At 38.9% G+C, this 25,549-nt stretch overlaps 2 protein-coding genes across 3 annotated transcripts; one reads left to right on the forward strand and one right to left on the reverse strand.

The window, feature by feature from the left end:
* The first annotated feature begins 166 nt into the window (after positions 1-166).
* Positions 167-7,885, forward strand: nox1 (NADPH oxidase 1). The gene is made up of 13 exons (XM_074674363.1): positions 167-215; positions 406-501; positions 627-737; positions 1,835-1,919; positions 3,064-3,209; positions 4,131-4,324; positions 4,407-4,533; positions 4,621-4,713; positions 4,802-5,043; positions 5,633-5,795; positions 6,013-6,159; positions 6,284-6,408; positions 7,436-7,885. The coding sequence occupies exons 1-13, from the start codon at positions 171-173 to the stop codon at positions 7,560-7,562; spliced, it is 1,701 nt and encodes a 566-aa protein (XP_074530464.1). The 5' UTR covers positions 167-170; the 3' UTR covers positions 7,563-7,885.
* Positions 7,886-8,774: 889 nt separating this feature from the next.
* cstf2 (cleavage stimulation factor, 3' pre-RNA, subunit 2) lies at positions 8,775-24,882 on the reverse strand. Of its 2 annotated transcripts, XM_074674364.1 has the most exons (14): positions 24,740-24,882; positions 24,435-24,513; positions 24,029-24,198; positions 23,809-23,945; positions 21,911-22,030; positions 21,642-21,764; positions 21,044-21,167; positions 18,419-18,478; positions 12,040-12,139; positions 10,991-11,190; positions 10,030-10,154; positions 9,688-9,771; positions 9,142-9,309; positions 8,775-9,026 (listed from the first exon to the last, which is right to left on the reverse strand). In XM_074674364.1, the coding sequence occupies exons 1-13, from the start codon at positions 24,834-24,836 to the stop codon at positions 9,184-9,186; spliced, it is 1,545 nt and encodes a 514-aa protein (XP_074530465.1). In that variant the 5' UTR covers positions 24,837-24,882; the 3' UTR covers positions 8,775-9,026; positions 9,142-9,183. The 2 variants fall into 2 exon arrangements, with proteins under 2 accessions (XP_074530465.1, XP_074530466.1); XM_074674365.1 differs by lacking the exon at positions 18,419-18,478.
* Positions 24,883-25,549: the final 667 nt, after the last annotated feature.

Consider the following 25,549-nt stretch of genomic DNA (forward strand, 5'->3'; position numbering starts at 1 on the left):
GTTTCACAAGCTGCCAAGTGTTATTTCCTTGTGTCTTGAGCAGTCTTGAGTCACCTGTACACCTGCAGATGAGGGAGGAGTCCAGACGGGAGAGTCGCAGATAAAAAGGTGCTGCAGGCTGAGGATGCAGGGAAACTGCTGCTGCTTCTGCTCGACTTGAAGTCACCAAGATGGCTAACTGGATAATCAATAACGGGCTTACAGCCTTCATACTGGTGAGTTATGATATTCACATTTCAGGAACGTTCATACCGCTGATTAGACTTTCTAATGCGAAGATTTACGCACAGATTGTGTACGTAATGGACTAAACAGCAAATGCGCAACACATTTTAACACATAGCTTAAAAATGATTAAATTGTGAATGAAAAATTACCAAGAGACCTGATCTGTTGTGTTTACAGATCGTGTGGATGGGTATCAACACTTTCCTTTTCGTGTGGTTTTACCTCTTCTACGACCTGGGGGATAAGTTTTTCTACACGCGTCATCTCTTAGGGGTAAGAAAAGAGCACAGGAGTAAGCTAAGACTTATTTTTATTCTTTTATTATATTTTTTTTAACCTCTTAAATCATTTAATACAGAGCCATGAGTTCTTATTTGTGTTTGTTGGTGTTATTCCAGCCTGCTTTGGCCTGGGCCAGAGCTCCCGCTGCTGTCCTGAACTTTAACTGCTTGCTGATCCTGCTCCCGGTGTGCAGAAACTTGCTGTCTCTGCTGCGCGGCTCCTTCATGGTGAGATTATTATTCTTACGTGTCCGAGCAGGGCGAGGTGCCCTCTATTCACGGTTATTATCCTTTTAAGGTGGAGTATTGTCATACTCATTGACTATTGTAGATACAGAAATAACACCCCATAGTCTCGAAACAAAGTCCCCTTTCTGTTGACATTTTTTTAAATTTTCTTTTACAACCCTTTTGACATTTGTAGATTCAAAGTGATCATTGTTGACATCCAAAAATTACATGTTAGATTGGTTTTACTCACATGTTCTGCATGTGAGAATTATTTTCAAAGGACTGGACTGCGCCTCTGGACTGTATGGAAGCCCATTACCTCAAGTAAAAAAAAAAAAGAAAAAAAAAGAAAATTTTTTTTTATTTATTTATTTATTTTTTTTAATTAATATTTTTTAAGGGATAAGTGCCTAAGTGCCATCTGGGTTGCACCTTGCAGTGGTTAAAACCTACTGGTGCCCTCTGAACATCTCTGAATCTATATTCAGGGTCCGAAGCCTGAGCCTGGGCACCTTCTAGCAAGCTAGTTATATATTTAAAGTTTGTGAGTTAACTTTAATACTTTAGAACAATAGTTTCCACTGTCAGGGGTCATATAGGCATACACAAAAATAGTAGTTAAACTTTAAAGCCATGCAAATGAAAAACAGTTGGCTTTCTGCTTTGCTTCAGATTTGAACAAAGTGTTGGTTGCAGCACATAAAATTACAGCGTCACATGAAACCTATCACCTGGTCCAAACTGCCATACCCATTCTTAGTTTTGGCTTGTGATATCTTAAAACATGTCATGCTGGGCCTGTTAGTTGAATGTAGCTCATTTTTTATGATTTTTCCAAATTTCAAGGGAAAAAATATTGTGGTTGTTGTGCTGTGTTCTTTTGTGTTGGTCCATTTTTGATTCAGTGTAAAACTCCTTGAAGGGACAGAGTTTGTGGGTCTCTAGTACAGTTATTTTTGGAGTCAGGTATGGAAATGTTTGAGTAACTGTGCTCCAGAAACTTTTTTATATATGCAGTGAAAGTGTAAAATCACTAAACTGAATATATAATATACAGATTAAAAAATGTCTGTCTTTTATTTTTGTCTTTTCAGTGTTGCGGCAGAACAATGAGGAAACAACTGGACCATAATCTGAGTTTCCACAAGCTGGTGGCGTACATGATCGGTCTGATGACAGGTAAACTCATCCATACGTTTCTGTTTCAGTCTCAACTGTTCTGTGCGTTCATTTGAGTTATGCTGGCACATTCATGAACTTTGAAACTTATTTCTACTTAAGGAGGTAATGTGTTGGTGCGGAGAAATGTCCTTTTCTACCGCCACACAAGTTTGAATTTAATTTTTCATTCATACAACATGATTTAACACTGTTAAACTGTAGATTCTGGATGGGTTTTTCATTTAGTAATTGTAAAGTGCAAATTCTACCCTGACATTATTGTATTTTCCTATACCTTGCAAACTTGTCTTACCTGTCTAGAGCCAACCCTTTACTCAGAGGTGACAAAGTTTTGGCTCCTTCCTGAAGTGAAACTGACTTTAGCCCAAACGGAAACTTGCTCTACTTCCGGGGTGGCCAACCTGCGGCTCGCGAGCCACATGTGGCTCTTAACCTTTCACTGGGCGGCACTTCATGTTATGAGTAGTGGTGTGCTGATCAATATAAAATATTGATATATTGTACGTTGGAATAAGTGTTGATCAATACTTGGGTGATGAGATTGATACTTAAGTTTCAGTTTCTCTTCTCTACATGTGCCCCTCTCAATCGCTCATGTACTCATAGCTATCTATCTATCTATCTATCTATCTATCTATCTATCTATCTATCTATCTATCTATCTATCTATCTATCTATCTATCTATCTATCTATCTATCTATCTATCTAGATGGATTGGAAATATATACATATTTTTTCATTTTATGTCATTTCAAGACCACATGTCTGATTTGGCTCTTTGTAGTACCACGGTAATTTTTGTGGCTCTTGGTCTCCGACAGGTTGGCCACCCCTGTTCTACTTCCTCCTAACCATAAAAACCAACAGAGATAAAAAGACACATGCAGGTCAAAAGGTCAGGAAGGGTCATGGTGAGAGGATGGAAAAGAGGAGAGGGGGGCACACAAAGGCCAAAATAAATATTGACCAATGGTGGAGATGATTTAAAAACTTAGAGCAGGATATTTAGACTTTCTTTATAAGAAAATGTGCCATTTTAACCTGACTTTGTCTTTTTCCAAAACAGAAAATACACCTGTAGTTAGACTTTTACAAGTAAGCAAGCAGCAGCAGTAACACGTGCCCTCTTTTTGCCGCCAGCCGTTCATATGGTAGCTCACCTGCTGAACGTGGAGTGGTACAACAACAGCAGACGAGGAGTTTACGATAAACTCAGCACGGCCCTCTCTGACCTGGAGGACTCAAACACCACCACCTACCTGAACCCCATTCGCAACATAGACACTGTAAGTTACCCTGTTTAGAGGTGGAAGTTGCAATTTTTTGTGTTTCCCCTTTGAGTGATTATGTATGATTGAGGATTAAGTCTTCATCTACTGGTAGAATACATCAGCTATAGATGTGAGGGAGACTTTTAAAATGACTCCAGGCTGAAAAGGATAGGGTTTTTCTTAAGTCAAGCTTGATTCCATTTATGTCTACAATGGTCACTACTAAATGGCTTCTTTGTAACTGTTACTTACAAGTCATTTTGACCATTTATTGCAAAAGATGAACTATTTTTACCTCAAAATGTGATGTCTCTTGGTTTTTTTGTGTGGTAGGCGGATAAATGTTGCGCAGTTTACTTTGTTCAGTGTTTGTTTTTATTTCCTTGTTTTGTTTTTCTTAAGAGTAGGGTAGGGTAACGGGTATTGTGTAGTTCTGTTTTTCATCATTGTAAAAATGTTGAAAAACAAACAAAAAAAAAGCACGGACTGATAAAAGGGATGCAAAAAGAGACTGGATTTTTCATGTTCAGCTTTTATTTTATAGTTTGGTTTTGCTCAGGTTAGGGTATGGGGGTAAGGTAGGTTAGAGTAGGGTTGACTCACTTTAAAAAAAAAAAAAAGAAAAAGAAAAAAGGTTCAATATTTAGAAAACGTGGCAGATAAATGTTGTGCAAAAGTTACACAACTTTTTTTCATAGTTATCTTTCATTTCCTTGTTATGTTGTGATGTGTTGAATTGTGTTTTTGTTAGGGCATGGTAGGGTAGAGTAGAGAAGTCTTTAGTTCATTTGCTGTTAACATTTTAAAATGTTTTTGAAAATTCAAAAAGTTCAAATGTAAAAAAAAAACAATACTGCGCCGTCAAAGTAGACAAAATCTCAGTGTCTATCCTCTTCCTCACTGACCTTCCTCTTTAACTCCTCCCCTCTGTTTCAGGATGCTCAGCAGACCCCAACCTACCTCGTCTTCACTACGATTGCCGGCCTCACAGGAGTGATCATCACTCTTGCCCTCATCCTCATCATCACCTCCTCCATGGAGGTCATCAGGCGAAGCTACTTTGAGGTCTTCTGGTACACCCATCATCTCTTCGTCATCTTCTTCGCTGGTCTTGTTTTCCACGGAGCTGGGTAAGGAATGATGGAGGAATCTACATTATGAAAATGAGGTTTACGGTTAGAAACAGGTGTAACTTAGATTTGTAATCCACAGGCGCATTGTCAGGGGTCAAGTTGAAACAGATCCACCACACAACTTCACATTATGTAAGGATCGCGTTGAGGATTGGGGACGAGTTCCTGAGTGTCCCATTCCTCAGTTTGCTGGAGGATTCCCACAGGTAAACTTTTCATCCATCCACATTTGAAAAGCCATGAGTATTGTTTGAAATATCTAATTTGTGGTCCCTATGTTCCTGATCTTTCAGACCTGGATGTGGGTGATAGGTCCCATGATTCTGTATCTCTGTGAGCGTCTGCTTCGCTTCATTCGTTACATGCAGACAGTCAGATACAGGAAGGTAGGTCTGATTCGTGATTCATTTTTTTCTTTAGACTTGTTGTACAGGTTGTTCTAAATCACATTTAATCTGTTGGCTTTAATCTCAGATCGTGATGAGGCCGTCCAAGGTGCTGGAGCTTCAGCTGCAGAAGAACGGCTTCAAAATGGAGGTGGGTCAGTACGTCTTCCTCAACTGCCCAGCCATCTCTCAGCTGGAGTGGCACCCTTTCACCATGACCTCGGCCCCTGAGGAGGACTTCTTTAGTGTCCATATCCGCTCCGCCGGGGACTGGACGGACAAACTCATCAGCATCATGGAGCAGCTGCCTGAAGGAGCACAGGGACCAAAGTGAGTACTTCATGTACAGAAGTAATCTGGTTTTAGACCCAATGTTCCAAAGACTGTAATTTTCTTCAGGTTTCAACAAACTATGAAGCAAACCTTTGCTTTATAACACAGATTAATTATGAGTAAACTTTGAATTAGCCATTTAGTAATCCATAAAAAAGACTGGAAAACTGACAACATCACATTTCCATCTCCAAGAAAATGTTTATTTACAATCCAAAAACTCACGTTTTTAAAAGCCAATCTTGTGGTTGTTATTGCAATCCAGCACAGGCGATAGATGATGTAGTGTGGTTTGTGGCATTCATCCATACTGAATTCTTGTGGCTTTAAAAGCATGCACGAGTTAAATAGCCACTTACTCTTGAACCTTGTGTTAGTCAACTTCAGGAATCTCACACTGTAACAGAATTTCGGATTCAATCATAAGCTTGACCTTATTTGGCTGTTAAATTTTTACATCAATTTTAAGCTTAAATCCACTGATGTGGTCAGAACACAACTTGTTCTTCTTTTCATTTCCATGTTCCATTTGTCCCCTGTTGTTTATTTGACTTAACAACACAACTTATGCATTGTTATTCCTCAGAATGGGAGTAGATGGACCCTTTGGCACAGCCAGTGAGGACGTCTTCGACTATGAGGTCAGCATGCTGGTCGGTGCCGGTATTGGTGTCACTCCCTTCGCCTCCATCCTCAAGTCCATCTGGTACAAGTTCAAAGACTGCAACCCCAAGCTGCGCACCAGGAAGGTAATATTTGAAAGAGCTACGCAGTTTCACAATCAGCCTGTTTCTTACATTTAAAACCTGTAAATCCATCTATTATGAAGACAAAGAGCCAGTTATTGTCCCTTAAATAAGGAACAGTGTGATTTCACAATCCAGCCGTGAAAGAAGACAAGTCATCAGCTGCTCTTATGTAAGAGGACCATTGTTCAAGTCGCCTGTATCTGCTTCCTGGTCTCAGATCTACTTCTATTGGCTCTGCCGTGAAACGCACGCCTTCGAATGGTTTGCCGACCTTCTCAAGGGGCTGGAGAGTGAGATGGAGGAAAGAGGCATGGGGGACTTCCTCACTTACAAACTCTTCCTGACCAGCTGGGACCCGAGTCTTGTAAGAGCGTGGATATGAGTTGTCTCTTTGTTAAAGTCTCAGTCCAGCCCAGATAAACTCTGTGAACTTGTTTCCTCATTCACTGTTGTCCTTTTCCTTTTTCCTCCCCCACATTTTTTCACAGCCTTTCCATGAGGATGTTCACTTTGACAAGGAGGCAGATGTGATAACAGGCCTCAAACAGAAAACACACTTTGGCAGACCAGCCTGGGACAAAGAGTTTGAACTAGTCCGCAAAGAAAACCCAACGTAAGATAAAATTTATGTTTTTGTGCTCATTTATTTTAAGTCCAGCCTTTAGTTCCAAATGTTATTTTCTTGAAAGCAGTTTGATGGGTTTTTTATGTCACCTCTGACCTTATGTCAACCATTTTTTAAGTTTCCATATCTGATTTGAAAATGTGTCAAGAAATATGGCATGGTTGCTTTTAAGATTTCAAGCAAAAATCCGCTCCTGGGGCATTAACTTAGTCTCATTGGCGCTTACATTTAAGCTAGTACCATTGTCACATCCTTCAATGAATTTATAAAATACCTCAACTACAATCTTTGGCTTCATATCAGCACTTTGTAACTTTTAGCATTTTAGCATGCTGTTTTTTGAATGCAATTAGCTGAGGTGTGCTCATTTCTTAGTCCAGTTCCACTTAACTGCTAGCTTGGTCAAAGCATTTTTACGTATATTTACTTCCCTCAAACAAAGACCAGAATGGTTCAAATTTTAATCTGTGATATAAACCTAACTAGCTCTTTTTTGGCTAATATTTTCAACAGTTCAGCTAGCTAATGTAACTCTACTGTACTGTGTTACTGTATAGCCTACATAGCAGTCCCCAAATGCAACTACGGTAAAGTCTCAGTGTGCTACTTCCTCTTAAAGGAGACTTTGTTCATTTTGTTTAAAAAAAAAAAAAACGGTTTATTTGTGTGTGTGTGTGTGTGTGTGTGTGTGTGTGTGTGTGTGTGTGTGTGTGTGTGTGTGTGTGTGTGTGTGTCATTTAGCTAACCCAAAACCCAGCATAGCAGCTAGCAGTTTTTAACTCAAAGAGTATTAACTGAAACAAATATTAGTTGATTAAAAAAAAAGCTTCAACCTGAAACCTAACTTTGTACCCAGCAGTATTTTTTTAAACAATTATTAATAGTTTGCTAATGTTTTTTGAACATTCTGTCAAAGCTGCTAGCATTGCTGAAAATGTTGGTCCACAACATTGAATCATCTTGTGATAAAATTCAAATGTTAAAACTAACATCACTTTGTTTGTGATGTTTTCAGGTCAGTGGTTGGAACTTTCTTGTGTGGCCCTGGAGCTCTGGCTGAAGTCTTGGCAAAGAAATGTGCCAAATACTCAGACGTGGATCCCAGGAAGACCAAATTTTACTTCAACAAGGAAAACTTCTAAGAGACATCCAGAGAGGAAACAGCATTGAGCTTTCTATGGACTTCCATTGTTTGGAAATTCCCTTCGTTTACTATCTTAGAGCAAAGAAAAAGCAGCCTGACAGCCTGAGCTGGGTGTGTTCGGACTTACTTAACTGTGCTCTGACAGAAAGGCATGGCATCTTGTTATTTTTTTTGCACTACTCAGGGACTGGCTTTCTTTATTTAGACCTTTACATACCATTATGAAACCATGAATTAGCATGGGGCAATACTAATCATGCTCATCATGACTAATAATTTCCATTCTATACCACAGCCACATCATGTTCGTTTTAATCTACATGTCAGTTGACGATTTATTTTTTGATTCCTGAGACTTGAACAAGTTCATGTTAAAACAATGTTACTGTTACAGAAGTATCAAGACTGAGGGTGTTTGTCTCTATTGTACATGTTTTTATTTACTTTATGTCTTTAATAAAAGACATATAAACAAAAAATAACATTACAGCAAGACAGTAAATAGTAAACTATAGTTTACTACTACACCCAGGGCTGAAGCCAAAGAGTATTTTTATTGATAAATAACTGGTCAGATGTAGTCTTAATTCAACTTTTGGTCTCTAAATTTGGGGTTTGCCAGTGAAAGATCCATGAGTTTTCATCTTTATCCTTCAGAACAACAAACATCTATCAGACTCATTCCCTTTCTACAAAATAATTCATCTTTATGCCTCTTTTTTTTTTTTTACATAAGGATCTAAAATTAAATTAATTATATAGTAAATCACACATTGTCTACTGAAATGGGTCTGTTTGTGTTACTATGTGTTAATATTTTCAGCTCTAACAGTGAAACAGTGAAACAGTGAAACAGTGAAAGTGTTAACACGTGCACGTGTTTCTTCAGGCTTTACCAGTTAAGGAAACAAGCTTCTTGTAAACATTAGAAGGTGATTTACTGTCAGCGGTTGATATCACTCGTATTTCCTCGTAGGTATATTAAGGAGGTAAGGAGGTCACACAGCCTGAGGTTAATCATCATCTAAACACAAGGACTTCTGGTAATCAAAGCTACTCTTATCACTTCATCACTTGATGTTTAAAGCTCTTTTCTTGTAAATAATACCAGCATGTTTTTAATAAATGAATAAATACAAGCAATGTATGCATTTTTTGTTCATTTTATTGACAAAACTGTAAGACAAAATCTGGAACCAGTAGTGACAAAATGGAGAAAAAAAACCCAACTGATTTTAATGGGGGGGAAAGAGTGAAGCCATGTGAAAATCCAGCAGTGAACTTTATTTGTTCTTTAGCTCAAAAGAGCTTTGCTTATCTTTGAATCTGCAAGCACAAACTTTTCAGTCCTTTACAAAGCAGACAACAGATTAAAAAAAAAAAAAAAAAAACTAAATGTTAATCCAAACTAAAGAGATGTCTTCAGACCAGTTCAGGCGAGGACAGGGTAGAACAGACCGTCCTGAAGACAAAGAAAAAAAAAAGAAATTTAAGAAGTAATCCTTGAAAAACAAAAAGTGTTTTCCCATCATGATGCTTTTTATCGTTTCTGAATTGAATAAAAAATCTGAGCCTACCAGAAACCTCTCTTTCTGGATGTGTTTACTGCTGTCAGATCATCAAGTTGCTCCCCCAGCTGTCTTCTGAATCTGCTCCTTGAGTATGAGGATACTCTGCCGCTGCTCAGGGGGCAACATGGCGATCTGTTCTGGGGTCAGCTGAAGCACCTGCATTATCAGGGCGGCCTGGAGATAGACAACGAAGCATGATGAAATCTAGGTGTCACGCAGAGGGAAATGCATGTGAGCTTTAATAGTATTCAAGGTGACATTAAACTCAAATATCTTGTCTGATCTTTACAAGCCTTTTGTTTCAGGCTATTGTTGAAGACAAACAATCAGCGCTATGTTCTCAAGAGCTCTTGCGCCTCAGGTGATACACGTATACATGCCTGCAGCGCATACCTACAATAACTTTCAATCAGTAGATGGTAATGGTAAGGCTGAGTTTCACTTGAAAGCTCTCAAACACATCGCTGATTGACAGGCTGTGATCAACAACCATCTGATCAAAGCAGCTGTTTTACATTTTGTTCTGAACCTGAAGTAGACAGAGGCACCTACCTTCTCCTGGTCCTGTGTGGAGACCTGGCTCTGCCCTGGACTGAACCCTCCACCGGACTGGGGAACCCCTGAAATACCAGGTCCCTGTGGAACCATCAAACTGTTAGATTTCACTGTTCATCCGTGCAGTAATATTTTGAAATCTGTGCAATAAGCAGTAGTAAATGCTGTGTTTGATTTTTTAATCGATAACCAAGGATTCAAACAGTCTGGTTGCATGTACTAACTCTGAATTGCTTTGGATTAAACGTAACCTGGATATTGGTAACATTGGTTTACACACAAACAGAAGAGAAAAGCTGTTTAAGTAAAGACACAGATATAACAGGATGCAGTTGTTACCGGTCTTGCAGGTGGAGGAGCATTAGCGCCCATGCTATGAGGAACAGGGCCTGGCATTCCTGCAGCCATTGGAACCCTTTGTCCAGTCACTGGACCACGAGCATCCATCGCCCTCGGGTCACGGCCTGAGAAAAAAAAAGTTAACTTTTCATAAAGGATTAATTAATTAATTGATTTATCTATTTAGATTTCTTTTGAGGTTTTGGAGACTTTATTTTTTAAGGAAGCGGGTAGAGAGTAGAGAAAGAGGAGGGGTACATCAATTCAGACAACAGCAACTGATTCTACAACCAGTCCATGCAGGCTGTCAACATAAGGCTTATGTATGTAATGTATTTGAAAGAACTAGTCCTAGGTTTTTTCTCAGACCAACTCCAAACTTGGCTTATGTATATGAGACACATTGAAGATTAATAATCAAAATAGGATTGTAATAATTTTTTGGGGCGTGGCCAAAAATGACTGCCAAAGTTGACCATTTTGCCGTTTCATTAATATCTTAATAACTCTCTTGTACAATGTTGGATCAGGACCAAAATGCACACACAAGTTCACTGTCAAAGCCTGCTACTTGCCCAAAAATGAATGCTCCCCCAGGGGCTTAAAACTGCAGCCCTCGGGCTACTTCGAGCTACAGCCCTAAAATTTGGTGTGTACAATAAGCATGCCCAGCCCTACAAAAAAGACTCATGAAAATAAAACGAAGAACTGTTTTCGTAACTGATAGTGTTCGCAGCACTGATCTGTACAACCTTAGAGATGGCGTTCAATACCAGGAAAAGGGAAAGATTTATCAAGTGTCACCATCTCAGCGGGAAGAAAGAGGTTTGTTTTAACACACGGTGTATTGTGTGAAAACTGTCAACCATAATGACTGATGTGATTTAGTGACACTTGGTTTGTCTGCCGTCCAAAGGGAATTTCATCATCTTGAAAGGTGAAATATTTCTATAACACCTACCTCTGGACTCCATGGGGGGTCCCCGTGGCTCCATCATCGGGGGCCCTCTTGGGTCACCCATCATGTTCCTGGGCTCACCCATGGGTGGGCCTCTGATGTCCATCTGGGGTCCTCTCATGTCTGGAGGGGGGCCGCCTGCCATTGGGGCCATGTGTACAGGTGGGGCTTGGTGGGTTGGAGGAGCTCCCATGTAACCGCGACTTCAAAGATTCAGAAAAAAAAAAAAACTAAAGGTTAATTTCCTTCAATTAAGTTTTTTTTTTTTAATTCTTTGTATCTCTTCCCCTCTTGGCTTCTTTGTATATTGTTACATCTTTTGTCTCAACGGTTTAACTCCATCATGCCTGTATCTCTCCATCATCTTGCATGTCTGGCCATGTTGTTAGAGTAAGCCTCTGATATTAGAAAGCATCCTAACAACTCTTTTTCAGCTTTTAATTAATTTAAGGTTATAATTAAGTTTTTATCGCATTCACAATACGTATCTGCTTTTTGTCTTTATGTATTCAAATTTCACTTGTTTTTATTGATTTAATGACTTTTATTAAACCACTGTAGTCCATTAATTGAACCGTTTCGGTCCATTTATCCTTTTTCTCTCTTTTGTTGTAAAGCACTTTTAGCTACGTGCTGTTGTGTATCAAAGGTGCTAAATAAAGTTGGGGTGATAAAAATTGGTTGAAAACATATAAACTATAAGAAATTGTATTGTTTCCTCTCATCTTACTATCACAATGGGCATTTCCTGCTGATGTTTCCTCACGTTCAGGGTGTTGAAATTGTAAAACTGAACAAATGCTTTCATGAAGCTTTGCTCAAAAACACAAAATTGGCCACAAAAACCTTTCTCTAAGATTTTATATATGGGAATGGCCAACCTCATAATACCTACAATAATCATTAGTGTGATGGAACAAAAAGCCACGTGCTTTTTAAAACACTTTTAACCATGCACTGTTGTATTGTAGAGCTGAAATATTATACTAACATCTCAAACTGACTCATCCCGTCCTGTAATTACAGTTACATGACACCAGTGAAAGTCTTACTTAGGGTCGATGACCTCTCCAGTGACAGACAGCAGAGTTCCTCCTCTTGGATCATTAGGACCATCTCCCAGAAGGCCTCTGGGTGGGATCCCACCAGGTCCTGAGAACAGAAAATCAAACATGTAGCATCATGGAAACACTTTTCTTTCATTCATTTAAAGAGGAAATGTTTCATGAGTCATCTATCACAAATGAGCTTCAATTGAGTTTCAGGTAAGGAAAACCACACACTTACACCCACACAGATATAAAAGTTTATGTGGATGCTCAGGAAATAAACACCAGGAAGCGATCAAAGCTGATTGGTGTTGATAAAGCACACAACAAACTACACACTGATCAATCTGATGTCACAACACACAGAGGAGATATTTAAGGTCTAAGCAGGTGTTAAAAGGGAGGTGACAGATTCACAAAACATAAAAACCAGAGGGCAGGATGTGAGAGAAGTCGCCTACTTGAATCTTGAAACTCTGGTGTTATAACCATGAGAACATCACCATAGAGAGCATGCAGAGAGGACCAAGTGCAACAGGTGTGTTAGACATCACGAGTCACTATATTATGACATAAATATGTCAAATTTAAAACTAACAGTGTGACACACTGCAAAAAACTAGAATCTAATCAAGTGTTTTTGTTTTATTTTAAGTAAAAATTGTTTTGTTATACTTGATATGAGACACATTCAACTGGTCAGCCCAGAAAATGTCTTGTTTTAAGTTGCTTTGAGACAAAAATGAGGCCAGAATTGCTTATAGCAAGTAAAAAAAAATCTGCCAATGGATAAAAAAAAACCTGCTCCGAAATTAGCTAAAAACTCGAATAATGTCTGAATACAAGTAACTTTTCTCTTGTTCCATTGGCAGTTTTTTTTACTTGTGTGATTCAGTGGTGATTCAGACCTCATATTTGTCTTTAAATAACTTGAAACAAGACATTTTTTCTGCACTGGTCTGGTGAATGTGGCTCATATTGAGTCTAAAAAGGTTTTTTTCTTCTGCAAATGAGACAAAAACACTTGATAAGATGTCTATCTTTTCCAGTGTATTATGAGTCAATAGGTCACAGGCTTAAAAAAACACACTTATTTCCTTTTAACTCATGTAACTAGAGTTCTGAGTCTAAGTGTCATCATGGGATGGGCTTGAAATAGGTTAATGAAAGTTTAACACCAGCTTAGAATAAAGTCTCACCTTTGTAATGTGTTAGTGTGACTCAATTAAACTGGTGATTATAGCCTTTTAAGAAAGAGTTTCACTTTATTCTTGGGTTGGGTTGATTTCAGGCTTGAATTCCAGTCTGGGTTAATAGGCTTGCTGGGAACTGGCCTAACAATAAGTGGTTAAAGATTTTGCTGCATTCAGCTCAACTTTGAATCAATGGTGACTCAAGAGGAGGGCCTATAGGATACAAACATGAATGTGTGGGATGTTGTTAGTCCTGTCCTCAGTAAATCGTAAACACTGAGAAAAAAAAACTGACAACTGACACTGACAAACACAATGAGGAAAACAGAAAGGAGCAGGAAAAAGCATGATTTTCCAGATTCCTTAAGGTAACATGCAGCTTGAAACAATACCTGAAACAGAGCCTTTAAGAGATGTAATTCTAACAATGAGCTGAACCCATTTTTGGAAGTCTAGATTACACAATCAACACTTAAAAGTATTTTTTGCTAAAAAAAAACAAAAAAACAAAACAACACAACAACAACAGAAAAAAAGAGAAAAAAGCAGAACAAGCTAATGGCACCAAACATAAACAGTGATATTCTGGCATCTCTTTACTCTGCTTTGAACATCGTTCAAGAATGGAGTTAAAGTGCTAGGGGGAGCATGCTAAGACACATAAAAACTGTGATCAAAACTCTGTAGTTATCCACTAAATATCAATTTCATAACCCTACAAATGCAATAGTGTTCTGATTTTATAGCTTGACAATAGATGTTTTTGCCTTTTTCGCAGGGAATTATGGCATCTTTTTGTTAATTTTAAAGAGGGGGTATTGTGTTTAACTATCTTTAAAAATGTTCTCGTGAAAATCTTGTGATGTTTTAATGATGGACCATTTGGAGCAGTTTTCAGTTTTTTGAATTTAAAAATCAATGTACATTTTGCATGGACATCCAACACTGCCATTTACTATTCATCTATAAAAGGAATACTCCCTCTTTAACTGTTGTCATTTCTCCAAACAATGACCTGACTTGACTTGGATGAGAAAGCTGGTAAATTGCAGTCAAAAGTCTTTTTCCAGTTATTTTAACATTCACAAGTAACGAAAGTCTGGGGTGAGTCACGCAGCTGCTAAAGTGGATCAGAAAACTCCATCAGCGAGTTTCTCTGTTGTGACAGAGGACTTCTGCACCCCAACTTGATAGACATATGTTTTATGGACCAGATGATGGATCTTCATTTGTTATGCTCTTGCACTTGACAGTTATGTGGTTGAACCTGTGCTGTTACCATGGCAACCCATGCAAATAGCTGGGTAATGTCTGGACGCACATTACAAACAGGATCAAAAGCAAGAACAGAGTGAGTTGTTTGTCTTAAAGTTTCGATTTGCTTGCAGTGTGGAGAAGATGTTTGTTTTCCAGAGTAAGACAAGTAGCATCTTTAGCTTAATTAGCATGACTAAAAATGATGCAGCTTAAAACAGATAAATCCAAAGAAAGGAGGACAGATCTCTCATTTTATATCAACTCCTAATCTCCCTTCACAAGCTCAGATCCTTTTCAAACTCTGCTTTTGTTTTGGAATTTTTAAAGTACAAAGCTGCACACCAGAGCACAAGAAATCTCAGTTTAAAACCCAGAGCCTTTCTCTGATTCCCTGCTGGCTCAGTACAGAAAGAGTTCGGTGAAAACCAGCCAGGTGTGAATATTAATTATTACATTTTTACAATTCTAAATAGTGTGTCCCATTTTAATTAGCTGCTAAACAAAAGCCCAAGTTCAGTTCTGTCAGATCCTGTGGACCGTGATGTCTGTCCACAAGTATAGAGTGGGGGTGGGGAATGGAGGGGTATCACACCCGTGGATGGCTGAGCCAGATTTGCCCACAGTGCCATGGCAACAGCACCATGGCTAAAAACAGCACATAAACACGAAAATGTAGAATAAATAGGCCTTTTTAAGGCAAAAAATTGTCTCAACCTCAGCATTAGCCAGCAAGTTACATCATGGAGAGAGATCTCCTCTGGTTCATGAATTCAGTCCTCTCCTGGGCTCAATACAACTACAAATGGCAAAGTCTGTCGTGCAACCCAAGGGTCAGCGTCGTCTAATAGGGACTGAGAGGTGCCAAGAAACACAGACAGCACATCCAGAAGGTTGTATTATCTGCACAGCCCCACCATAAACAAACACGCCTGTCTGCATGAGAACGGTTAGTTACTGCTCACAGGTCAGACACTTTGGAGACAAGGAAACAACATGGTGAGAAATCTGCTGCGGAAATATTACACATATTTTTTTTTATCATTGTTACACAGCTGAAATTTGATGTGATAGTTGGAGGCTAAGTTGGATAACAAACATTACAAAACAAATATTCAGAAAAAACTGTCACAAGGAAACAGCTAGATCCTAACAAACCTACAATTAATACATAAAGAGAACAGTGTCAACACGTGCTATGAAAGACTGGTCTTCTCCTGTGAGTCTAACTTGACCCTTTTTGGTCCTAGCACACTCAGGCTAGACTTCATTTGAGTGAATGGCGTAATTGATGAGAAAATTATGTGATTTAAATTATTTTTAGTTTATCTTTCATCCTTTCTTGAACCATACAAAGTGTCGTGGATGGATTGCGTGGATTTGTGTACACATTTGTAAATATTTTACACATTTGCGAATCTGTTTACACATTTGTGGATCAGTTCAGGCATTTGTGGATGCATTAACACACACACACAAATAATTGTGCTACAATAATAGCTCCATAGTGCACTACCGTGTGAGAATGAACCCAAAGGTAGTGATTGTGCAAACCAATTATTCCATTTTTTAAAGGTCTGATTTCAGCGTGTGACTCAGACAGCCTGCTTCGTGATTAAAGTCACACCTGTCCACTGACAATGTAGGCCACACTGTGCAGCTCAGAATGAGACAAATATCTGGGCAGTGACAGGCAGGTGTATCTTTACAAAACTTAATAATTGCACATTCAGTACCACACATGCACTTTACTATTGGCAGCTTTCAAGCTGCATAGTGCAGTCCAACTAGGACAGAGCAGCAGGAAGAAAGACTGCATTGTTCAAAATCTGGCATTGGTTAGATTTGTCACCTGGAGACATGCAACATTTCCTAACAATGATAAATCATCGTTCAATAATGTGCATGATGCAAAGACGGAAACAAGTTTGGAACAAAAATACACCATCATGTGCTGCAATAGCAGGTTCAGGAGTAAACCCCTTGTTTACTGAGATTCTGGGATTCAATCTTTGCAGTTTTCTGTTATTTTTGAGCACACTTTTCCACATTTGACAGCCTACTCCACTTATTTGAGAAAAGTTATGTTTTCTCTCTCTCTCTCTCTCTCTCTTTAAATGAAGGATGCAATGGTTGAGGAAATTTGGGAATAAATAACTTTTTAGCAATCAGCCTATTCTGATACAATATTCATAATTAACTGCTCAGGCCCATTTTATTTTTCATGTTATTAAATCTACTTTATGAGTCAAGGATCTGTTTAAATCTACTTTATGAAAACACTGGGGCACCCAGCCAAAGTCATTCAGGCCTTAATCACACCGTCTCTGAATGTGCCTGGATTAACAGAACCTTCAATGTGACTTTCTATCACACCTAAAAAGATTCTTTTGTGAAACTGAACAAGTTGCTTAAATACTACTGAGCAGCTTAATGACAACAAACTACTAAAGAAACAATTTTTAGTCCTAAACCTTTTTTCTAAATCATGAATACTACAGCAACGTAATCAAACTTAGCACAAAAAGTAAGGAGATCGTTGTTTGGTAGATTATTCTTTACTGGGACAATGCTTCTTCACTATAAATCTTATACTGTTAGAAAGCCTGTTTATTTCCCTTTTGTGGGATGAGCAGCAGACCTGAGTCTGTGGGTTGTGCCCATGAAAAATTAGCCAAATCTTCTCTGCTAATGCCAAACAGCTTATTCAGCTATTTCTATTAACTCTTACACCACTTTAAGGGAAAATATATTATCTTTAACAACTTAAGATTTATTGCCAAGAAGCACTGTTTGAAAAAAAGAATAATCTAGCATTCCCATATTCATTTACTTTTTGTGCTAAGTTTATATCAGCTACTGTGGCACAGCGACAGGCTTAGTCTATGAACAAGGTGAGTATTGGCCGGGATACTTGGCCAACTTCCTTTGTTTTATATGTGCTATATTTTGCATGACTCTTGAGAACCTCTGTTATCATCTGTCACACTAACCAGATTTTACCTTCTGTCTAAATTCTTGCTTGTGTTGTACATTGCTTTGGAAAAAAGCTTCTGCTAAATGAAACTGTAGATCTGTAGCTTATCTTGCTGAGTTAATACAGTAGTTGAGTGGGGTCTGAGATCCCTTGGAGAGGTCTGGAAACTGAGTTAGTGATCGAAAAATACCTTTAAATTTTTTTTATATATAAATAGAATAAAAGTATATAATAATTCATATTAAACCCATTACAGTAAAAAGTAAATTCAAAACAGTAGTTGAACGTTATTTGTAACTTAATGGTGACGTAGCTGCTACAGCCTCAACAATGGAATAATTTTGTCTTACATTTCAAGGGTGATGGGCTGAAAAGTTTGACAATCCCTGAGTTAATACACATGCCTAACTCAAGTTTTGAGAGGTCAACAGCGTCATTTAGATTCTTCTCTTAAGGATCCTCTTACAGGGTTTGTCCAAACACAAATGGCTTCTTTACACTTCCTGAAAATACAGGCCTCATTTTTCACTATTGAGTAAGTATATGAGTGTGGAGAAAACTCTCCACATTACATTATTTTCACACTCACTGTGATATCCACTCATTAGGCTTGGCTGAAAAACCTAAAGTAATTGCACAAAAACACTATGACTCCTGGCACCTGCCCCAAACTGTATCTGTTCACCACCATCCTCTCCCCATCATGACGAAGCACACTCTGCTGCAGTTAAGATAACACTCAGAGTTTTTTACTATCATACAAGTGAGTTTATGACTAATTTAGGGCTGAATGTGTGAAAGAATTTTTTTAACAGTTGACATACAGACGACTGATCAGTAGAGAGCTACAACTAAAACCTGAAGCTATCATAAACCTGAAGCTATCATAAACCTGCATGGTGACCTCTCCACAGCGGTTCTAGGACCTGACTGGAGAAGGGAAGGAGTACAGTGATACCTTGAGGCCGCTCGATAGCAGCTTGCCCAGACGCTCCTGTGGGAGAATGCTGAAGGTTTCCTGAGCCAGCATTAAAGTGAAGAGAACAAGAGACACAAAACTCAAGAGAGCAAAGCAGCACTATAACAGCAGTCTGAAGCGTGCTAGTGACATGCAGAAATACACATATATAAACACACAGAGGTGAAAGGGAGCTTTACGACTCTTTACACAAGGTTATATTCAAGTTCAGCGAAGCTTCCTAAACACACTGAGGAAATAAAATGCCAAACATTCAGGGAGAGGCTGCTCCAGAGTTGATTACAGCTCACCTAATTACATGACTCCACTGACACCTAGTGATCATCATGAGCCATGACAGCCTCAGAATTAAATTACCTTTTTGTTTTTCTTATAAACATAATTTGAACATCTTTCGGGGCTACAGTTAGTTTTAGTAGAAACTGAGGGGGATCCAGAGGGGGGTGTCTTTATAAAATAATAAAACAGTGTTTGGGGTATTGTTGAGGGCCTTATATATTAATTAAGCACTGTTTTAAAGCACATTTTGGGCTCTTTGTTGTCATCAACACAGATCAAAGGAAAATCTGAGCTATTTTTGCAGCATGACTAATTACTGATTGTGATTAATCACTTATTCACTACATATAAGCATGAATGCTTTTCCCACTGAGGCTGGCTTCGTGGCTGGGCAAAATCAGAAACCCTTGCACGTGTTGTTTTGGATGGTTTTGAAACAAGTAAATGTCAGTTTTACTGAGACCTTAAAGGTACAGTGTGTAGAAATGGGAATATTAAGTGATATCTTGTGGTCAGACTCTGGACTGGGATGCTTCATTGCTCCGCCCTCCTGCCATTAAAGCAACGGTGGCCATGAAGGATGAGCAGCTTCAGTGATGCATGATTAGTATGATCCTGCTTTTTTCAACTCCGTATCGTCAAAAACTTCTATCAATACAAATTCATGGTGTACTGGTCTAGGTATACAAGAATGAAAAGACTTATATTTGGGTGGTTATACACTAATTTAAATATGCCTACAAATATTTCATGTCATTTCTACTGAGTCTGTTCCACCAAATGTGGCTAAATTCTGCACACTGCTCCTTTAATTCTGCTTTTTGTCTGCTGTGTGCAGTACAGTTTTGTTCTTCTGTTTGTGGTCAAGTGGACTAATTCTGTAGGAGATGCCAAAAAACTTTTACACAACACAGCAACTATTAATGACTTTTAAACATTAAAGGGATAGTTCAGTGTTTTTTGAAGTAGGGTTGTATGGGGTATATTTCAAAAGATAAGTGGATTACCCTGGTTACCCAAGGTTGCCAAACACAAGGGGTGAGTATTGGCAAAAACCTCTTGGTACAATAGGCATAATGATACTTAGGTCACGATACGATAGCATTACGATGTCTCAATGTATCACAATATCACAATATTGTGATAAATTGCTATATTCTAAACATTTATATAAGAAAAAACTAAGGATGATGTTTGTATAAATAAAAATTATTATTTAAAATAAAAAGGACCAAGGAAAATAATTTATGTCTAAGGCATAGTGATTTACTCAGTGCAACAAAGACCCAAATTATCAAGTTTAGAAAATTAATATTCTAAATTTACTTTGAGATGATGTCTATTATACAATTGGCAACATACAAGGGTAGCTCTTCAGCGCCACCTACCATCAATTTTAATTTTTACAAAAATATGGATTTTAAGAGTTGAAATATCGAAATTGTATCGGAGGTCAAACGATCACTATATATCAATGTATCAATAATTTTTACACACTTCTATCGACCACTACAGACAGGACACCCCCTTTGACTAATGCATTTACTATTAACAAGTACCTCAAACAACCCCATTCGCAAAACATAAAATAAGGAAGAGCAATGTCATAGTAATGTCATAATGTCTGTAATGTCCAGACCAGAGGTGGCCAACCAATCAGAGAACAAGACTCACAAAAATTGCGGTGGTGCTTCCATACCATACAAGTGGTCTGACAACTACCTAGAACTGCCTCTAATACACAAAACACAAATTGACATAAAATGAAAATAAATACATTCCCCATTTTCAAAGCCAAGTTTATATCAAACACAACTTAATACCCATGAATGGAAATACATAAACTGTCTCTCCTGCTCTTGTTTTGTGAAAACATCACAGCTTGCAGTATTTTGGTTTTCAGCTGTAAAATAAAACCAAGCAAAGCTCGTGTTTGCCATCATGCAGCCAGGCTGCTGAGTGACGTGACTGAGCGGCAGCAGTCATTGGGGCTGGGGAAGAGGGAGAGGGGCGGAGTGTGTGTGTGAGCGCAGTGAGAGGAGTAAATGTAAAGAAGAGAAACTGAAACTTAATTATCAATCTAATCACACATGTATTGATCAACACTGATTCCAGTGTTGGTACTGATACATCTGTATTTTAGATTGATCTGCACACCACTACTCATAACAATGAATGGACTTTTTGAATGAATGGATAAAAGAGCCACAAGTGGAAAAGCAAAGAGCCGCATGCAGCTCACGAGCCACAGGTTGGCCACCCCTGGTCTACAACACAGTTGATGATTTATTGGAAGTAAACGTATGCATGCAGGTTGACTGTTACCTGGAGGTCCCACTGGTCCTGGTCCTTGTACCGGCCCTGGTCCTGGTACGGGCATCGCTCCTGGAACAACACCCATAGCAGGAGGCTGCATCATTTGTGGGGCTCCATTGACGTGCATTCCAGGCTGAACGAAACAATGGGAGAAAAAGTGAGTTAACCAACTGAATAACATTTTGTGAAATAAGTTTGATAAAATTTTTTCACAACCTGAATTTGTCTTTAAGTTTTAGATGGGCGTACTGAACACAGCCATGTTAGTGACGTTACATTTTCATCATTTACTATTTTCAGTTCCTGGATTTACACAAGTCATGTTTGTCAGTTAGAGAGATGATAAAGATGATGCTTGATGTGACATCAACCATAAATTTGCCATTAGGAGTACAAAATAAAGATGTGTTTCCATCCAACAAACATCTCTGTCTCTCATTCATACCGCAGTCTACAAAATGGACCACTTCAAACACGCATTTCCTGTTTCAGTAAGGGCATCTCCGCTTCTATATCTACTTATTCTGTGCACCAGAGCAGTGATTTTGCATCTTGCAGTGATTGTGCGTGAATGCTTCTCCAAAGGGTGAATGACCACTCTACTCACGACAGGCTGAGGCTGAGACACGGGCACATTGGAAGGTGCAGCAGGTGGATTGATGGGAGGTGCCCCTCCACCCTGGCCAGCAGGAATAAGAGGCTGGACTGTAGTTTGACGATGAAGCATTTTCTAAAGAATAAGAGTACAGAAGAGCAGCAGATCTCAAAAATGTGCCTTAATTCAGAAGTGGTCTTTGTTTTTAATAAAGTTGCAGTATGAGTAAGTTGCAGTTTTGATCTTACTAAATATAAGATAAGTAACAGTTCTTCTCTCACCAAGGCTATCTCAGGATCCACAATTCTCATCACCACTTGGGCCTGCAGCAGAGCATAGGCCAGCTGGGGGTTCTGCAGCAGCATGTTCCTCGCCTCCTGGGGACTGTTCTGCACACATAGCTGGAGGAAGGAAATATCACACATATGATGCAGAGAAAAAGAGAAACTCTTAAATAATTTTACCTTCAAAGAGAGATCCTTCAGAAAGGTGAGATATCCTGCTGTACTGTTTGCCCTCTTTTATATTTCAGAATGATGTCCACAGTAAACCAAAATAGTGGCATAAGCACAATAAAATGAAACAAATACTATTATATGGAGCTGTCCTACAGAACAGGCTTCAGAGCAACAAAACAACTCTAGCAGGGAAAAAATGTCTGCAGTATGTTGTTTCTTTGAGCTTAATGAAGTACACGGACCAGATGTGCAGAGATAGGGCTTCCCGAGCAAGGCTGAGACAGACAGCTTCTGTTAATGGAAGGAAGGGAAGACCATCTGCATGCAACTGATGACCAGGAAGTCAATGAGACATCTTATGAAAGTGCTTGGAGATTAGGGTAGCATTATAATAGAATTTGAAAGTGGGACTTCCAGTAAAAAACTTTGTTAGATTACATAATTGGATTACTTAAGTTTTGTCGTTTTCACTTTGTACATTTCTGAAGGATAAAACAAAAATAAAACTGGACCAATAAATGGAAATCCTACAAGTATCTGATAATCCGCTCCATTGTCAACTACAACTCACCATACAGCTGCACAAGATCTAAGTATAAATACGCAAACACATAACTGCCATGTCAAGCTGGTTTCAGGTATTCATTCATAACATCAGAGTCTAGACATTACAAGTGCTCATGTAGACTTTCAGGAGCAGGATAAAAACTGGATGTTTAGGCCACCTCACATAATCAAAAAATTGAAAATTAAGCTGTACCTAAATAAAGTTTAAAGCAATTTTCAGCATTTCTTATGTGGCAAAAAACAAAACCATTAAGCAGAACATCAATTAAACAAATTAAAAACATTTGGGTCAAACTATGAGTTTAAAACCACATCATAGCCCCAAATTAAAGACAATAATTCATGAAGAGCATGACTAACTTCTGAAATACACCAGATGTGTCTGTAGTCCTTCTTCACTCCGCCAAGGTAACGGCTCAGTTAGGTTTCTATTCAAGTCAATGAGTAAACTTACACTGGCTCAGTTCTGTTGCTGTCTGTCTGTGTGGCTGGTCCATCATGTTGCAGGTAACATGCAGCCATACTATTTTTGCCAGACGTGGAGCTGTGATGCATAAATTTAGCAAAGGGAAGATAGAGCGGGAAGTTGTGACCGTTAACTAACTAAAACTTTCAAATTAGACAAATCAGTTTGTATACAGCTTGACTATGACGGCAAGTGGACTGAGGTTTTACAGCCCAACATGACTTAAGAGAGACCTATCAATGGAGTGGGAAGCGTGGGGACTCCAGCTATCTGTCAGTGACGCAGCTTGATCGACTGAAAACACCGCTGGTGTGAGTTGACAAACACGGTTAACAAGCAAGGGATTGGAGTCGGACCACAGATGTATCTGCTGTATTTATGGTGTAAGAAAAATCACAAGTTACATTTCCTAAGAAGTAACCTCTGAAAAAAACCCCATCATCCTGATCTTTTGGGGGCAAATATCAAGAGCCAGAGTTATGAGCTGTTAAAAAATGAGTTAAACATACCAATTTGTAACTAAACCTCACTAAAAATAGTAGACTTCAGTCCATGAGGTTAGGGTATCTGTTTAAGATTTTTATTCTGATATGCGTCTTTTTACCGACACCATTTCATTCAGCAAAACAAAGGAGCACAAGACCACAATTCAAAAAGCGACTGCCATCAGGCGAAACACTCAGCCTACCTTCATCTGTTTCATCAGCTCAAACATCTGCTCAGGTGGCAGACTGGCCACAGCTCGACTGATGGACTCTGGGGCCTCATCTGGCTGGATGCTGTCTCCGTAGGGAGATTCAATAATGGGAGCTCCAGTTCCCAAACCTGTGAAAGATAAAAGTATCAGACGACTGTTGCTTTACACGAACACCTCAAATGATCACAAATAGAAGTGTTGTTACACTTACTTTTGAGCTCTTCCTTGTTTTTCTCACTAGCTGCATTGTCAACACGTAGAGCCCGACCACTGAACTCTCTCCCGTTCAGGTTCCTCATGGCACTGAGGGCAGTCTCCTGGTCTTGGTATTCACAGAAGCCATATCCCTTTGGCTTTCCTGTCTCCCTGTCATATACTAACCTGTAATTAAGAAGGTATATATTCATATGAGAAAGTGCACATGGTTTGTTATATTTCTTAAAAATACACTAGGAAAATTAATCTCACTCCCTTGTAAACGCTGAGATACAGAACTACATGGAATGTTTTACTAGTTAAAGTTTCCGTGTAATTAGAGGAATCTGACCTGAAAACACCAGTATGTTAATGATAGCTAACCAACAGCCAACATAAATGAATGGCGATCTTTCACTTACCTGAAGCTGACAACAAGCCCGACTTCCGAGAAAATGTCTTTCAGCTGCTCTTCAGTGGCTTCATATGGAATATTCCCCACTAAGTAATTGAGAAGGTATGAGAAACGTCAATATGAAAAAAGGATGTATCGATATTTCTTTTACTGCATTTTTGGTTAGTTCTCAGGTAGCTAACATTATGTTTCTTCCCTCGTTGCCAGGCTAACGGTACTGGCTACCCATGTTAGCAGGCTTTAATTCATTAGCCATTGATTAACAATGATACTGGGTAACCAACTGGCTTATCAAAACAACAGCAAACTTACCAAACACTGATCGTAATGAACGATCAACAGCTGGGTCTCTGTTTGCAGCAGCGGCAGCGGCTGCTGCAGCAGCCGCAGCGGCAGCTACGTTCGCCATTTTGGGGACACAAATGAATGTGACAACAGGAAACTACTATCTGACAATATCCGGTTCTGAAAGAAAAACCACTTTCAGCGTTGCCAGATTTGTTAGCTTCCAGCCACATTAGTCTTCTTTTGAACAAGTTGGGCGGGCTGAAAACTTTTGGCTGCTTTTAACAATATTTAGCAGGTTTTAAAAAAGTATTAAGAAGCTTTGAGTTTAGAAAAAGCATCTTGCAGAGGTAGGGAAAAATACAAAATTATACTGAAAAGAATTGGATACTAATCTCGAGCTTAAATCATGGGTTGCTCTGTCCAAGACGAAATCTCTGCTGCTTGTTGTTAGTACTGTTATAGAAATCCGAGTGTGGTGTAAAAGAACAGGGTGCCACAAAGTAATAAATGTCGCATTAAGTGCCAAGTGTCAAGTCTTTGTTCTATCGCCAGGTCTCAACCAATATGACGCAGGCTATGGTTTAGCGTGTTTCTGGAGAGGTTGAGATTTGGCATGGTTTTTACCCAGGTGGGCAGGTTTTACGTTGTTTGGACTGAAAACTGTTCGTCAGATCTGGCAACCCTGGCCACTTTCTAAACCCACTCCTCAGACTTTTCCTAACCTCCTGACAGTTTCACGTTGTGCTTGATACCTTCATTAAAGTTAATTCGATAAAATCGTGTTAGAATAAATATGTCACCGAAGCCACGTGATAGCTAGCTCAAATGAAGTCA

The sequence above is a fragment of the Halichoeres trimaculatus genome, unplaced genomic scaffold (genome assembly GCF_033239565.1).
Source record: "Halichoeres trimaculatus isolate MK-OKI-2021-1 unplaced genomic scaffold, fHalTri1.1 fHalTri1_scaffold_7, whole genome shotgun sequence".
Classification (NCBI taxonomy): Eukaryota; Metazoa; Chordata; class Actinopteri; order Labriformes; family Labridae; genus Halichoeres; species Halichoeres trimaculatus.

What these genes read in the sequence shown, in the direction of transcription:
- nox1 (XM_074674363.1), top strand. Translation starts at nt 171, where the DNA reads ATGGCTAACTGGATAATCAATAACGGGCTTACAGCCTTCATACTG. An exon ending in ACACGCGTCATCTCTTAGGG is followed by an intron (nt 502 to 626) that starts GTAAGAAAAGAG and finishes GTGTTATTCCAG; the next exon opens with CCTGCTTTGGCCTGGGCCAG. An exon ending in CCATTCGCAACATAGACACT is followed by an intron (nt 3,210 to 4,130) that starts GTAAGTTACCCT and finishes CCTCTGTTTCAG; the next exon opens with GATGCTCAGCAGACCCCAAC.
- cstf2 (XM_074674364.1), bottom strand. Translation starts at nt 24,836, where the DNA reads ATGGCGAACGTAGCTGCCGCTGCGGCTGCTGCAGCAGCCGCTGCCGCT. An exon ending in GGGCTTGTTGTCAGCTTCAG is followed by an intron (nt 24,199 to 24,434) that starts GTAAGTGAAAGA and finishes TCTTAATTACAG; the next exon opens with GTTAGTATATGACAGGGAGA. An exon ending in CTCCTCCACCTGCAAGACCG is followed by an intron (nt 9,772 to 10,029) that starts GTAACAACTGCA and finishes ATGGTTCCACAG; the next exon opens with GGACCTGGTATTTCAGGGGT.